The 15226-nt window shown below is 56.9% G+C and overlaps 1 protein-coding gene across 1 annotated transcript in view; it reads right to left on the bottom strand.

Annotated features, from left to right (window-relative positions):
• The window catches only part of ABL1 (ABL proto-oncogene 1, non-receptor tyrosine kinase), a 78097-nt gene extending 65436 nt beyond the window's left edge, over positions 1 to 12661 (bottom strand). The window contains exon 1 of the mRNA XM_054174207.1: positions 11445 to 12661. Within this exon, the coding sequence (XP_054030182.1) occupies positions 11445 to 11580 (136 nt within the window). The 5' untranslated portion in view covers positions 11581 to 12661. The remainder of the gene's footprint in view (positions 1 to 11444) is intronic.
• Between the last annotated feature and the right edge of the window lie 2565 nt (positions 12662 to 15226).

The following is a 15226-nucleotide window of genomic DNA, read 5'->3' as shown; positions in this document are numbered from 1 at the left end:
ACCACCTCCCTGGCTCTGTGCTGCTGGTCCCATGGGGAAGGCAAACACTTCATGTTAACATTTCCTGGCTCTCTGAACCCTCACCTGATGCTAAACACAGCCCTGATCACTCTCTTCATCTCCAGCCCCCCAAAGCCTCTGGTTTTGCCCAGGATTACAAAGCCACACTGCTGCTGCTCAGGGAGGTTACCCTCAGGACAGGCTTCTCAGCACTGCAGCAGGGCTTCAGTGCAAGGTCAAGCAGGGCCTTGGCTTTGCAGAGGCAAAGCTGCAGCACCCCCAAGAGCTGCAGGAGCATTTCAAGTGCTTGCCTCCAAACCCCCAACCTGTACTCTTCTGATTCATCCCTGTGCTGGGCTCAGAACGTTGTGAGCCTGTAAGCCAAGAGGTGCTGGAGGGCTGCAGGCTCCCCAGGGATGTGGTTGAGGCTCCATCCCTGGAGACATTTCAGGCCAAACTTGCTGTGGCCCTGGGCAGCCTGATCCAGGTGGAGGTGTCCCTGCTGACTGCAGGGGGGTTGGACAAGGTGACCTTTGAGGCTCCCTTCCAACTCAAAGCAAGCTGTGAAGCTGTGAGGGATCTTCAGCTTTGGTGTGAAACAGAGGTGCAGCCTTGTGTCACTCAGGCTTTCCAAAGGGAGAAATCCAGGAGAGCAAAGCTGTAAGGAGTCAGTCCCTGTCCTCTCTCACAAGGAGTAAAACTGTCCAAATGAGCTGGGGAAAACCTTCAGCTGTAACAAGCACAGACAGGATGGAAGAGACTTGTCTGCCCTGGCTGTGTGAGCCCTCTGACAGAAGTCACTTGGAACAGGCTGTCCAGAGAGAAGTGAGAGAGGCCCCAGCCCAGGTCACACTGTCTGGGGCTCTGAGCAGCCTGCTCCGGGTTCAGACGTCCCTGCTGGCTGCAGGGGGTTGGACTCCATGAGCTGCCCTCCCACTCAAGCCATGCTGTGACCTAAGGAGGTGTGCTCAGCTCTGTGTGTTTTGCTAACCAGTAGGAGCCGTCAGGATTGGGCCCTCTCCAGAGCCATCACCCTGGCAGCCCCGGGATGAGCTCCTAGAAGCCCTCAGCAAGCTGTACTTGGTGAGCACTGCAGAACAACCCTGGCACCACAGCCTGCCCCAGGTACCACAGCCTGCCCAGCCTGCCCTGGCACCACAGCCTGCCCCAGGTACCACAGCCTGCCCTGGCACCACAGCCTGCCCTGGCACCACAGCCTGCCCCAGGTACCACAGCCTGCCCAGCCTGCCCCGGCACTGCAGCCTGCCCAGCCTGCCCCAGGCACCTCTGGCAGCCAGCTCTGATCACACTGCAGCTTCCCCAGCAGGACTTTTTCTTTCCCCCCCCCCCCAGTGATGTGGAATGTGAAGGGCTGAGCACCACTCACACTGCCTTCTGTGATCACCTCCATTCCTGCTTCACACCTGGCCCAGGGGAGCACCCAGGCACCCAAACCTCAGCCTGGGAGGCTCTGCTGAGACACAAGAGACAACCCAAAGCCTTCTGCAGCTCCCAGATGGAGCTCAACAGCCTCACAGGATGGGAACAGCTTTGTCTTCCCTCCAAGTGAATTTCCAGCAAAGGACATCTATTCTGTATTAAATCTCTGCCACATTTTGCAAGGGGGGGGAAGGAAAAGAACTAACAAATGTATACAGCAAACACATTTAGTGCAATCCATCAACAGCCTTAACAGAAGGTTTGATTGCACAGAACTCACAATGCATCTCCTCAGCCATCAAGTCAGATATGTTTAAAGAAGAAATAACAGCCTGGCATTAATTCAAGGTTTTTCACTCAAGCTTCCCTGAGTTATTTGCAAACATGAGGTGCAGGCAGACAACAAAGGCTCTAATAGCTGTGGCAGTAATTCTGGCTGGAGGAGAATGCTGCTCTGAAATGAACATTAGGTGTTGTCAGATTTACAGAGGATGTGAAGGGAGCTTAGACCTAATAAAGAATAATAAAAATCCACTCAGGCATGGGGAGTCAGAGCTGAAACTGTTTTGCTAGGTGCACTAAATCATCCTCATCCCTGCAAAACTCCCCCTCCCCAAAGAGGTTTGGCTCCCAGAGAGCAGTGCTGGATCCCAGCTCGGCCCTTGGGGGCGCTGGGAGGACCCGATGGAAGCTTCACTCCCCACTGAGCTCCCTGGCAGCGATTCTGACAGTCAGACACCAGCTGCCTCAGGAACTCCAACAGGCTGCAGCACAGAGTGCTAGGGGGTGGAAGGGACCTCCAGAGCAAAGCAGGATCACCCAGGGATGCCTCCAGGGGGGGAGGCTCCACCACCTCTCTGGGCAGCCTGCTCCAGGGGCCTCAGACTCAAGAAGTTTTTCCTCACGGTGAGGTGGAGCCTCCTGCATTTGTTGCCCCTTATCCTATCCCAGAGCACCACTGCAAAGAGCCTGGCAGCCTCTGCTTGGCAGCCACCCTCCAGATATTGATAGACAGGAATACTGGGCACAGCTCCTCCCTCAGCATCCTCACCAGGAAGACCTCAACCTGTTGAGAAATGCTGGGTGGGGATTTAGAGCATCAATTAGTTTGGGTTAAGTCCCTTCCAACCCAAAGCAGTCATTGCATTTCTAAACTGAGAGGGCCACACAGCCTAAGATTTAAAAAGGATTAAAATCCCAGGATGGCTCAGGCTGGGAGGAGCTCAGAGCTCCTCTGCTCCAACCCTAACCCTGCCCAGGGACACCTCAGCTGCTCAGGGCCTCATCCAGCCTGGCCTTCAGCACCCCCAGGCAAGAGGCAGCCACAGCCTCCCTGGGCAGCCTGTGCCAGAGGCTCAGCTCCCTCCTGCTGCAGAGCTTCTTCCCCAGCTCCCCTCTAACCCTGCTCTGCCTCAGCTTCAAACCATTGCCCCTTGGCCTGGCTCAGATGCCCTCAGGAAGTCTCTCTGCAGCCTTCCTGCAGGATCCCTTCAGCTCTCAGAAGGGAGGTCTCTCAGAAGCTCTGAGGTCCCCCTGGGGCCTTCCCCAGGCTGAACACCCCCAGCTCCCTCAGCCTGTGCTCACAGCAGAGCTGCTCCAGCCCTTGGCTCATCTTTGTAGCCTCCTCTGGCCTCACCCAGCAGCTCTGTGTCCCTTTGGTGATGGGGACACCAGAACCGGACCTTAAGAAGTCAGTGTGGCATAACAGAAGAGGTAGAGGAAGAAGCTCAAAGGCAGAAGGCAGCACTAAGTGAAAAGGAACACAGCCCTGAGAGCTACTTCTGTTGTTTTAGAGCATTAAGGATGGTCTGAAATGGAGCCTGGAGGGCAGGGAGCAAGAGGTTCCCATTAGCAGCAAAAGCAAAGCTCACCTCCCAACCTCCTGCTGCCATCAGCAAGCCAGCTCAGGGAGACTGCAGCCTCCAAAAGCCACTAAGAGGACTCGACAGCCTCTATTCCCGACATCCACGGCTGTCACTTCTGACCCTGGTCCCCGCCATGAGCTCCTGCCCGTCCCCAAGCCCCTCCTGCTGCAGGGAGGGCTCTGAGCAGCCCCCTGGCGGCCGCTGCGGCCAACGACACCGGGAGCCGCTCAGCCTTGCTGCCGAGATCAGCGCTGCCCAGAGGCCGGCGCACAGCTCCGGGGCTGGGGATCACCCAGCGCTCATGCCAGCACTGAGCAAACTCAGCGCTCAGGAACGAGCCCCTCAGAGTCACCCTAAACGAGACAGCACCGAAAAGGGCCTCTGAAAGGGGGCAGCTCGGACACAAATGCAACTGCAAAGGTCTCAGAGTGCCCTGGGCTGCAAGGGAGCCTCCAAGGGCATCCTGTCCAGGCCCCTGCAGGCAGCAGGGACAGCTCCAGCCACAGCAGGCTGCCCAGGGACACAGCCAGGCTGATCCTGGATGGCTCCAGGGACAGAGCCTCAACCACCTCCCTGGGCAGCCTGTGCCAGTGTCTCAGCCTCACTGTGCAGAGCCTCCTCCTGGTGTCCAACCTACCTCTGCCCTGCTCCAGTTTCAAACCTTTGCTCCTCATCCTATCCCCACAGCCCCCTCTGAACAGCCCCTGCCCAGCCTGCCTGCAGCTCCCCTTACAGAAACTGAAATGCAGCTCTGAGCCTTCTCCAGGCTGCACAGCCCCAGCTCTCCCAGCCTGTCCCCACAGCAGAGGTTCTGCAGCCTCTGACCCACTCCAGCAGCTCCCTGTCCCTCTTGTGTTGGGGGCCCTAGAGCTGAAATCCCAAACAACTTCTCATTTACAGCATCCATCTCCTCAGTCCCCTCCCAGCCACATGCAGCCCTGGCAGGGCCCAGCAGCATTGTTCATCCTGGGAACACACCACAAGAAAGCAGGCCATGGAAAAGCCATCACTTGCACCAGGTGTGCAGCTCCTTGGGCTCTCTGCAACACCCTGCTGAGGCCAGTGGAGGTGTTGGGAAGTTCTGGATGTGGAGACTAAGTGAAATTTCCCTCCAGCCAGCATCAGTGTGATGGAAACCACAGGGAGTGTGCCCAGGTCCCCCTGCACTTCCAGCAGAGATGGGCAGGGAGCAAACAGCAGGTCAGCAGAGGGGGAATCCTGTCCCTCAGCAAGCTTTGCCACCCTAAAGCCAGGCACTGAGCATCTCCTTCCCTGTAGCCTCCATTACACATTCTCCTTGGCTTCCAAGCCCACCACTCCCTCTGTGATGCAAATAGGGAGTGAAAAGCAGAGCAGAACAAGATTCAGCCTTTCAGTACTTCATGAGCTTTAAAGGAGAGACTTGGAGCAGACAGGATTTGCTGCTGATCAGACAGCACTTCAAAGGCTGAGCTTAGGCAGAGGCAGCCTGGGCACAGCTCAGGCCCTGGAAAGGCACAGGAGCAGTCCTGAGTCGATGTGGCAGGAATAAAGTAGGGACTGAAGTCAGTCTGGAAGATAAATGCAGCAGGAGGCCTCAGAGAAGTGGCACTAATGGCTGAGAGGCTTCTGAAGGCAGGCAGCACCTGGCAGTATTGATTCTTCACTACACACAAGGAAACCAAAGCCTTAATGATTAATAATCTGTTGTGAAATGCTATTCATTAGGTAACAGCAGAGCGTGGGGATGACACCACAGCCATCAGGCAGGCTCCTCGCTCACAGGAGGCATCAGCAGCCCTCAGCCCCTGGCAGAGCAGGCCCAGGCTCTGCACAGCCTGCAGTGACAGTGAGGAGCTAATCACACAGTCAGTGAGGTTGGAAAGGGCCTCCCAAGGTCGAGTCCAACCTTCCACCCAACACCACCAACAGAACAGGCTGCCCAGGGAGGCTGTGGCTGCCTCCTGCCAGGCTGGATGAGGCCTTGGGCAGCCTGGGCTGCTGGAGAGGTGTCCCTGGAGGAGATGAGCTCTGAGGTCCCTTCCAACCTGAGCTGTTCTGTGGTCTTCAGTCAGCACAGAGCAGGGCAAGAGTCAACAGAAGCGAACCAAGAAGAGTCACTGTGGCCTCTGCTGAAGCTGCTCTGCACATTCCTGCAGCAATGGACTTCTGAGGGCCACAACAGAGCTTTCCATAAGGAGACTTCACTGCTTCTCCCAAGAATGGCCCAGGAGGTCTGCAGTGGCAGTGAGGGCACTGGTGCCCTTCAGCCAGCCAGCAACAGACACTGCAGACAGCAGGCAGCCCCCTCCCCTGCCATGGAACAGGAAAGCAAAGCCCATCTGCAGCAATCACTGCAGCAGGACTGGGGGATTCTGAACACTGCCCCCAGCCTGGGTGGACACCACCAGAACACTTGGTGCCACAGGAAGAGATGAGACCTGACAACACCCCCAGTGCCCACCCCCCACAGCAGTGCAGGTGGATGGAGCACACTGATGGAGCTGCAGCCAAACCTGGGGGTGCCAAAGCAATGAGCATCCTCACCCTAAAATGACAGCTAACAGGGCAAGAGTTCCCAAGGCCATTTGCACCTTTCTGCACCTTCATGAGTTGCCCAGGGCCACAGAGGCCATCAGAGGGATGGGATGAACCTCAGGATTCCCAGCTCTCAGCAGTGGGACTCTGCCAGCTCCTCACTTTCAAACTTCAGATTGGAACTCTTCAGTTTAAAGCACTGGGAGTTTGCTGGGCAACGAAGCAATGCTGGCTCAGAGGATCACTTGTGAGCGGTGATCTCTCTTCTAATCCCCTGCAGCTTCCTCTGGCCTCCCTGTCCTGCTCTTCTCACACAGCTTTCTTATTAAAACCCCTAAATAAAAATGCAGAACCAGCACAACCTATTAATGAAAGCCTGGCACACGAGCAGCCACCACCTCTTCATCCTGAAGGAGATGAACTGCTTAAACACAGAGATTAGTGCACAAAACAGAGCTGCTTGTGCCCAGGACAAGGATTAGCCTCTCCCCAGCATCACCACCTTCCACCTCAGCACACTGAAAAGCAGTTTAGCAAGTCTTAGGTCTCTTGCCTAACAACTTCCAACCCTAGATGGGAGTTTTGTGGAGGAGCTTCTTAGCAAAACCTACTGGTACTTGGTAAGTGGAGCAGGAAAGAATACAGCAAGAGGCTTTGTGTGATGAAAAGAGCTACAGGAGGAGGCAATAAACACAGATCTGCATGTGGTGTGCAGCAGATGTCAGCATTAACCAGGCTAATAGCAAAGCATATTGAAGTTGGATACATAAGCAATGATCTCAAAAGCTGGGGATAAGCCTCTCCTAATAGAGATGGAAATTAAAGTTTGGGAGCTGCCAAATCTGCAGCCCGAGGAGGAAGGAAGTTTCCTCAGTCCAGAGTGCAGAGCTGAGCTGCTGAAGGAAATCCACTCCAATCAGGCCGAGGATAACGACACCGAACCAGGGCTGAAGCAGAATCAGGAGTGGCACAGCACTTCCAGCTCTTAGGTTTTGCAGTTGGTGAAGCAGAGATGGAGAAGTAAGAAAGCCCTGAGGACCAAGGGAAAGGCTCTGTAACCACCTGGGCTTACAGGAGCAGCTCTCACATGGAGGGAATCTCACTTCAGTCATCCCCAGGTCCGGGCAGCTGAGCACTGCACAGCGTGGGTGAAGGAGGAAGGACAACAACCCCAAGACCCTCTGCTAGTGCTTGATCACCACCTGCTCTGGACCAGCCAGCTGATCAGAGCAGATTCCAAAGCCACAGGGTGATGGCTACCATTTCACTCAGCACAAACACACCAACAAAGCTTCCTGGAACTGGGTCTTTCCCTCCTTGGGATGCAGACAGCCAGCACTGCACAGAGCTGCTGGGCAGCAGCAGGCTGCCAGCAGAGGTGGTGCTCCACCAGCAACGCTGCAAGGGGGCTGGCAAGGTGGACCTTTAAGGTCCCTTCCAACCCCAGCCTGTCTATGAATCTGCACATCTCTTGTGCTCACTCTGCTCTGCTGAGACCCCACCTCAAATGCTGCCTCCAGTCCTGGTGTCTCCAGCAGGAGGAGGACACAGAGCTGGTGAAGTGAGGCCAGAGGAGGCAACAGAGATGATCCAAGGGCTGGAGCAGCTCTGCTGTAAGCACAGGCTGGGGGAGCTGGGGGGGGTTCAGCCTGGAGAAGAGAAGACTCCAGGGGGCCCTTAGAGCTGTCCTCAAATACCTTATGCTGGGGACACCAGAACTGGAAGCAGAATTGGAGGTGGGGTCTCCCCAGAGCAGAGAGGCAGCATCTCCTCTCTTGCCCTGCTGGCCACACTCCTCTGGATCATTTCACAGACTTCCATTTCAAGATATTTATTTACCATGGTTGTGCATTGTTAAATCAAAAGTCACACCCAGCCCCCACTCAAGGTGGCCATGGGAGGATGGTTCCCATTCCCAGTCACAATTTACACAGCAAAGAGGATCTGTAACTCTCAACCCCTCAGCTCACCCAGCTGGAGACCCTGCTCAGGATTCCACCCCTCAGAACACTGCTGCTGAGCCAGCAGCACCACAGCAGTCAGTGGAACTCAAAGCTGTGGACCAACTCCACCACCTCACTTGAGAGCTACCCCAGCATCAATCCTTCACCTCAGCACCCCGGGTGTGCTGATTGGAATTGACTTCTCCTAAGCCTTCAGGGGCTGCTTCTGCATGGAGATGCTGCTCTCCTAAGGTGCTCCAGGGAACCTGCTCATCATTCAGCACAGCAGCACCTACCCAAGGCAGCAGGAGAGGGCATGGGGCTTGCTGATCACTCCAGTGAAGTGCTGCCAACACTGGGCTCAGAGCTGAGCCCTGCAGGAACAGAGCTTTCTGTTCACAAGTTGGAGTTCTGCTGAGATTAATGCTCTGGGAAGGCACAAGGTGTGAGCTCCAGCATGACTGACACAGTCTTGCCCATTGCAGCTTTCCTCTCAGCTGCATGTTCCCAGAAGGCAGCAACCACAGAGCCATTTGTCAGCCCAGAGCAGCACAGGGGGAGAGGCAAACGTGGCCTTTATGCTGCCTCTCAATTTAAAGCTTGCAAACAATGCAGGAGCTTGGAGTCATCTGTGTCAGGATGAAATCTCTAAGGTCCCACCAAGGGCTCCTCTGCTGCCCAGGGTAACCACCCCAGCACGAACTCCAGCCCCTCAAACCCCCTTAGTGGGGAAAGCAGCAGCACAAAGACAGCCACCCAAAACTTGCCCATAGATTATTCCCCCCCCCCCCCCGACTGCACTCCTCCATTGTCAGCTCAGGACCAAATTTAGAGCCTTCTGCATTATTCTCACAGCCCCTCTGACCACCAGCAGAGTCAATTCCTGGCCAGTTGCCTCCTTGCTTTTCAGAAGCCTCTGGATGCTTTGAGTGCTGCTGAGTGCAGGCCTGAGAAGTGGAATTACTTCCTTGGAAGCTGTTTTGCCTTACCCTGGCAGCATCTGGTGGCATGCACTAAACCCTTCAGCTAAGGCTCAACACCACTGAGGCAACCCAGGTGCTCAGTGCTCTGAAGACCTGAATGAGCCTCAGGAGAGCTCAGCAGGTAGTGGTGCCACTGGAACAGGGTCATGAAACAGCTTTACCAAAACACAGCCACACCAGGAGAGCCACACTGCCCCAACTGCACACTTGTGTGTTTGATCATGTCCCACTCCCAGCACCTTCTCCTCTCCAGGCTGAGCACCCCCAGCTCCCTCAGCCTGCAGAGCTGCTCCAGCCCTTGGATCATCTTTGTGGTCTCCTCTGGCCTCTCTCCAGCAGCTCTGTGTCCTTCTCCTGCTGGGGACACCAGAACTGGAGGCAGTGTTGGAGGTGAGGTCTCAGCAAGGGGCAGAATCCCCACTCTTACCCTGCTGCCCACACTCCTCTGGCTGCAGCCCAGGTCATGGTTGCCTTCTGGGCTGCCTGAGCACACTGCCAGCTCATGGTGAGCTTCTCATCAATCAATACACCCAAGCCTCAACACAGTCAGTACTGTTCTGCCCACTGAAGCATGTGAGGCTCTGTACTGCATGGGCAAACTGTCAGCTAAAGAGGAGGGAAATCAGGAACTTCCCCAAGCCAGCCCTGTCCCCTCTGGTTTTGCAGTGTCTCAGGGCAGGAGCAACCCAAGCTGCAAGCAGAGCTGTACCAGCAGTGGTACAGCCTTCTGCTGCCTCTCCTTCAAAGCCCCATCTCATACACTCAAGGGAAGAAACTCTTCCTGGTGTGAGGAAGCGAGGCTGATCCTTTGCAGCTCTCTTCACAGATGTCCTGCCCTCCATGTCCCCTTTCAAGTTTCTCCTTTTCCAAGCCAAGTCAGGCAGGTCTCTGTGGACAGATGGGCTATGGACATCAGAGATGCTATTTCTCTTTGCAGAAGTGCTAGGATCTTCTGACCCCAGGTCGTGCTAGCAAGAAGTTGCCATCTGCCTGCGCCTGTTAGATGATCAAAAAGCAGCATTCCTGCCTCTTCTGCTACATCACAACACCAAAGGTAGTCAGGAGGCTGCCCTGCTCACACTTATGTTCTCATTGTATCTCAGCTGACCTTGAAACCCTGGCCAAAGTAGAAACAGCAGCGACCCAGCCGGGGGTGGAGGAGCAGCCGCAGCGAGCCTCAACGCAGGGATTGGAAAAACCCAGCAGCAAGTTTATCAGCAGAGGACCAAGGGAGCCCTTTGCAGTCTCTGACCTTCCCTTTATCACCTTCAGCTTCCTCAGTGCACAAACACAGAGAGGGGAGAAATGAAAACAAGTAACATGGGTGGAACTCGAAACACTCCTGCAGCACAGCAACAGGCACACAGGCTCTGGGGCTCTGCTGAGCGCGGCACAGAGTTCCTTGGGCCCTGCTAGAAACAGAGGGGAAGCCTGAAAGCCAGCCCAGCTCCAATGAAACTGAACCAAAACTCCTCCACCAGCTATTCTGTGCCCTCAGAGGCAGCAAACATTGCAGCTTCTAGTTACAGGGAAATCACTGATGGAGCTTTTGTTCACAAACAAACTTCCTCGAGAGGACAAAACTGTTGAGGCAGCTCCCTCAGAGCCCCACTCTGCAGCCACGGGCAGTGGCCAGCAGGATGCCTTCTCCAGGAAGATCAGAAGTCTCACAAAGCACTCAGCAAAAGCAAGGATTGCTCCAGAAAGTTTCAGCAAAAACAATGCAATGCTGCAGTCTGCAGTTCACAGCTCCTTGGGGCTTTATCTTCCAGAGAAAGAAAGAAACCACAACGTTTGAAACGGCCTCCAAGCCTACCTCCGAGTCCCGCTCAGCTGCTCCAAACCCTACCTCCGAGTCCCGCTCAGCTGCTCCAAGCCTACCTCCGAGTCCCACTCAGCTGCTCCAAGCCTACCTCCGAGTCCCGCTCAGCTGCTCCAAGCCTACCTCCGAGTCCCACTCAGCTGCTCCAAGCCTACCTCCGAGTCCCGCTCAGCTGCTCCAAACCCTACCTCCGAGTCCCGCTCAGCTTTTCATCTGCCTTCTTCCCTGGGATTCTCAGTCCCCTCTTAATTTGCAGACGACCAGCAAGTGACAGGGCTGCTGTACCCCTGACTTGGCCACTTTTAGCCTCAAGCACTTCAATCCAGCACAGCAGGAGATGAAGGTTTAACCAGCCAGGAGAAACCACTAACCAAAAGTGCTGTAAATGCACTAAGCCAATTAACAGGAAACTGGTTTATTCCAACCACTTTTCCCAACAGCAGCATCCACAAACTCTCCAAATGAAGCCTCTTGAGGTTTTTTTCCACAGAGCCCCTTTGGTAAAGACAATTGAGGAACACTTGTCCCTGACCAGAGCATCACCATCAGGTGTGAAACAAGACCACTCAGAACGGGTGAAACACTTTCCAAGGCTTTAAACTTCACACATCCAAAGGTGAAATCAGAAACTTGTGCCACATTGAAGTCACTTCCTCGTAGTTTGCATCCAGTTGTACAACAACCTCTGCCCAGGCTCCAAGCGATTGGACCCAAGCTAACCATTTTCTTCTTCAACAATCACAGATCTGCGCTAAGCAGCAAGAGGGGAAGAGGACTCCCAGGAAGCAATACCCGTGCCGACCCCTTGAGCAAACCCACACTGCGTCCAGCTCAGCACACCCACCCGCCAAAAGCGCCAACAGAGACCTCTTACCGTGCTCCACGAAGACATTGCAGTGCGGGCCTCCATGCCTCGATGACTCCTTCTTCCCTGCTCCCTTGATGAAGTGCAGGGCAGGCAGACTTGGCCTCCTTTGGTCCCCAAGAACTTTTCCAGGCTGCTGCCCCATAAAGCAACTCTGGGCAGCCTTTCCCAGGACGAGAAGTGTCGGATGAAGCCTGTGGTCCCTGATCTTCCAGGCTGAGCAGGAGCTTTGGAGGAGCACGTCCTTCAGGCGGGCAAGGCTGCTGCGAGATAAAGTCACTTGAGGTGAAGAATTAAGACAAGCACAGGTTCCTCCGACACTCCTGACGACGGCGACGAGGCTCCTCGGGTGACTTTAGGCAATAAAATAAACCCAAAACGAGTAAAAGTCCCAACCGCTCAGTAACGACCAAGCGCTACCCAAGTCCCAGGCTGCCACACGCAGTTTGTCTTCCACCGGGTGAAGGAGAATTAGTTCGTCTCACCTGCAAGAAACCACACGTGGGCTCACCCCGGGCAGGGAACAGCCATTCCCACCGCGACCAGGGTCAAGGTTTCCTCTTTTTTTTCCTCCTTTTCTTTTGCATAGCATTGGGTTAGCAAAGGCCAAAGAGCCACGTATTTGGCTTCAAGTACGGCTGCGGTCCAGCAGGACGAAGCACAGCGGAACCATGGCAGCTCGGAAGGCGAGGCTCTGGGGTCCGGGCAGGCTCCACACGCCGCCGGGGGCGAGGGAAGGGGCCGGGGGGCCTCAAGCCTCGCCCGCTTGCATCGCAAGCCCGGGGCCGGCCGCCCCGCCGCTAGCTCCGCCGCACGCTGAGCCAGCCCGGCCGGGCCGGGGCAGCCATGCTGGCGTCGAAGCCACAACGCTGGAGCCGCCGTGCCGGCGCAGGTGGCCGTCCCGCCGCCCGCCTCAGGCGGAGCCCGCTGCCGGGGCTGGGGTGCGAGGCCCGGGCCGCGCTCCGGGGGGCCGGTTCCGGCACGGCAGGCAGCAGAGGCGAGGAGGAGGGGAGCGGGGCGGCCGCATCCCCGCGGGGCAGGCCCGGGCGAGCGGCGGCGGGGCCGAGCCCGGCCCGGCAGGACGCGCGCAGGGGGCCGGGCTTGGGGCGGCAGGGCACGCCCCGGGAGAGCCCCGGCGGGAGCGCAGGCCGCGGGGTAGCCCGGGGGCTGCCGCCGGGGGCACCCGCGCTGCGCGGCGAGAGAGGCGGGGGGCGGCCGCGGGCGGCGAGCGAGCTCCCGGAACCCCCGGCGCGGCACGGCCCCGTCCCCGGCCGGCGGGGCGGGCGGCACAGCCCCTTCCGGCCCCTCCCCCTCCGCCGCCCCCGCCCCCGCCAGCCCCGGCCCCGCCGCTGCCCGCCCCGGCCCCGCGCCCGCCGCCATGACGGGGACCGGCCCGGGGCAAAGGCGCCCTGAGGGCAGCCGCGACCCTGAGCGCCTCCCAGGGGTTAGGCCTCCGGGGAGGGGGAGCAGGGACCGAGCAGGGCTGGGGGGCAGCGTGAGGCCGAGGGGCACAGAGGTGTTGCGGGGTCAAGCCGGGAGGGGGCACGGAGGGGCCCGGGGGGAGAGGAGATGGAGAGAGCAGGGAAGGGAAGATGAGGGGAACTGAAGGGGAGATGGTGGAGCTGGCAGGTGGAAGAGGGGTTTGCTGCTGTCGCAGCACTGGCAAGAGCGAGCCAAGGGCCCAGAGAGCTCAGCTTGGGGCTCCTTACACCTGTGCAAGGGCCACCCAGGCTGGTTCCCTCTTGAGCTGAAGACAAGGGCTCGCTGGCCCTCAAGACAGCTAGAGACACCACACATGGTGTCCCTGGCCAGCCCCAGACCCTGGGCAAGGGAGGAGAGATCCTTTCTGGGTCTGCCCTTCAGCTTCTCCACCGTCGGGCATCAGTCACCCTGCTGGCACAAAGGACTGTGGATCCTCATGAGTGCTCAGAGCATAGCCAAAGCTTGAGACCCAAACCAGCCACAGAGGCCAGTGGATGCCACTGTAAATATTTCATTGAGCTACTTCCATGCAGCATTTGGTACAAAGATGAACAACCCCCCAGAAAGGTTTCAGCCAGCAGTGTGGTGCCCTGAGCTAAAGAGCACAGACAGCGACTCTGGAGACAGTTTCTCGTAGGTTCTGCAGTTCACCTTGGGAATAGAAGAGGCTTGAGGCAGCAGCTTGAGGTCAGGGTGCTTTGGTCAAAGGTCTGTGGTTGCTCCCCCTCACAGGACCAGAGAACACACAAATGCCATTCTGTGCAGCAGCCTCCTGCTCAGGGTAACCATCTGGACACAGAGCAGCTTGTTTGTCCTGACTCCTCCCTTGTGGCAAATCCAAACATGCTCCACGGCTCCTGTGCCACAGTCAAGGTCCCCAGCAGATGCACACTGCTCATCTTCCAACAGCAGCACCACGAGATCCTCCGCTGCTGCTGGGCCAGGCTGCTCCTGCAGGCAGGTACTGGGCGGGGAGACGCTGGAACAGGTTTTCCAGGGAGGCTGTGGCTGCCTCCTCCCTGGAGGTGTTCAAGGCCAGGTTGGATGAGGCCTTGAGCAACCTGGGCTGGTAGGAGGGGTCCCTGTCTGTGGCAGGGGGGCTTGGAGCTGGATGACCGTAGGGGCCCCTTCCAACCCAAACCAGTCTGTGGTTAATTCTGTTGCTGTGTAAGCAACAAAGTGGGGCAGGTTCTTTGCCAGCCATCCCCAGCCTGCTTCCACTCAGCAGCCCCCAGCCTCACCTCCTTCCACTCAGCAGCCCCCAGCCTCACCTCCTTCCACTCAGCAGCCCCCAGCCTCACCTCCTTCCACTCAGCAGCCCCCAGCCTCACCTCCTTCCACTCAGCAGCGGCTCCAAAGCGTTTCCCAGAGCAGTGCCTGTGGGGCTGTGCAGAGGCAGATGGGCCAGCTGCTCATTCCCAAACATCAGGGCAAGGTCTCTGCCCTCTTTTCCTTCCTGAAGGGTGTTGTATTTTCTGTCCCCTACCCCTGTCTGTGTCATGCTAACAGACTGAAGCTGCCCAGTGAGCTCAGAAAGGAGAGGATGGTGTGAGTGCAGAATGAATTGTTAACCCCCTACAAACTGTTTCGCTTGGGTCCATCCCATGCATGCCCTCAAAGACACTTCAAGAGTGAGTTGCTGTTTGCCTTCAATCCAGTGGATTGCAGCAGCTTGGAGCAGCTGCTCCTTGGGGTCCCTTCCAAGCTGGCATTCTGCAATGCCCTGTGGGTTGTTCCACCCAAGGAAAAAGCTGCTGTGATGTTGGGGCTCTTCAGTCTGGAGAAGAGAAGGCTCTGAGGTGACCTCATTGTGGCCTTCCAGTATCTGAAGGGGGCTACAAGAAGGCTGGGGAGGGACTTCTCAGGATCTCAGGTAGTGATAGGACTAGGGGGAATGGAATGAAGCTGGAGGTGGGGAGGAAGTTCTTCCCCATGAGAGTGGTGAAGCCCTGGCATGGGTTGTCCAGGGAGGTGGTTGAGGCCCCAGGCCTGGGGGTATCACTAAGGTTGAAAGAGACCTCAAAGATCATCGAGTCCAACCTGTCACCACAGACCTAGACCAAAAACTCCTATCCAAGCCTCTGCAGTTTCCATGCAATGCTGTAAAATAGTGTGTTTAAGCCCAGGCTGGATGAGGCTGTGGCCAGGCTGATCTAGTGTGGGGTGTCCCTGCCCATGGCAGGGGGGTTGGAACTGGCTGATCCTTGTGGCCCCTTCCAACCCTGACTGATTCTATGATACTACAATACTACGTTTCCCTCCCTCACGATCTACTAAAGCTTCAACCTCTTCACCAAACAATAACCCTC

The sequence above is a fragment of the Dryobates pubescens genome, chromosome 29 (genome assembly GCF_014839835.1).
Source record: "Dryobates pubescens isolate bDryPub1 chromosome 29, bDryPub1.pri, whole genome shotgun sequence".
Lineage (NCBI taxonomy): Eukaryota > Metazoa > Chordata > Aves > Piciformes > Picidae > Dryobates > Dryobates pubescens.
This window is presented reverse-complemented; position numbering and strand designations above follow the sequence as displayed.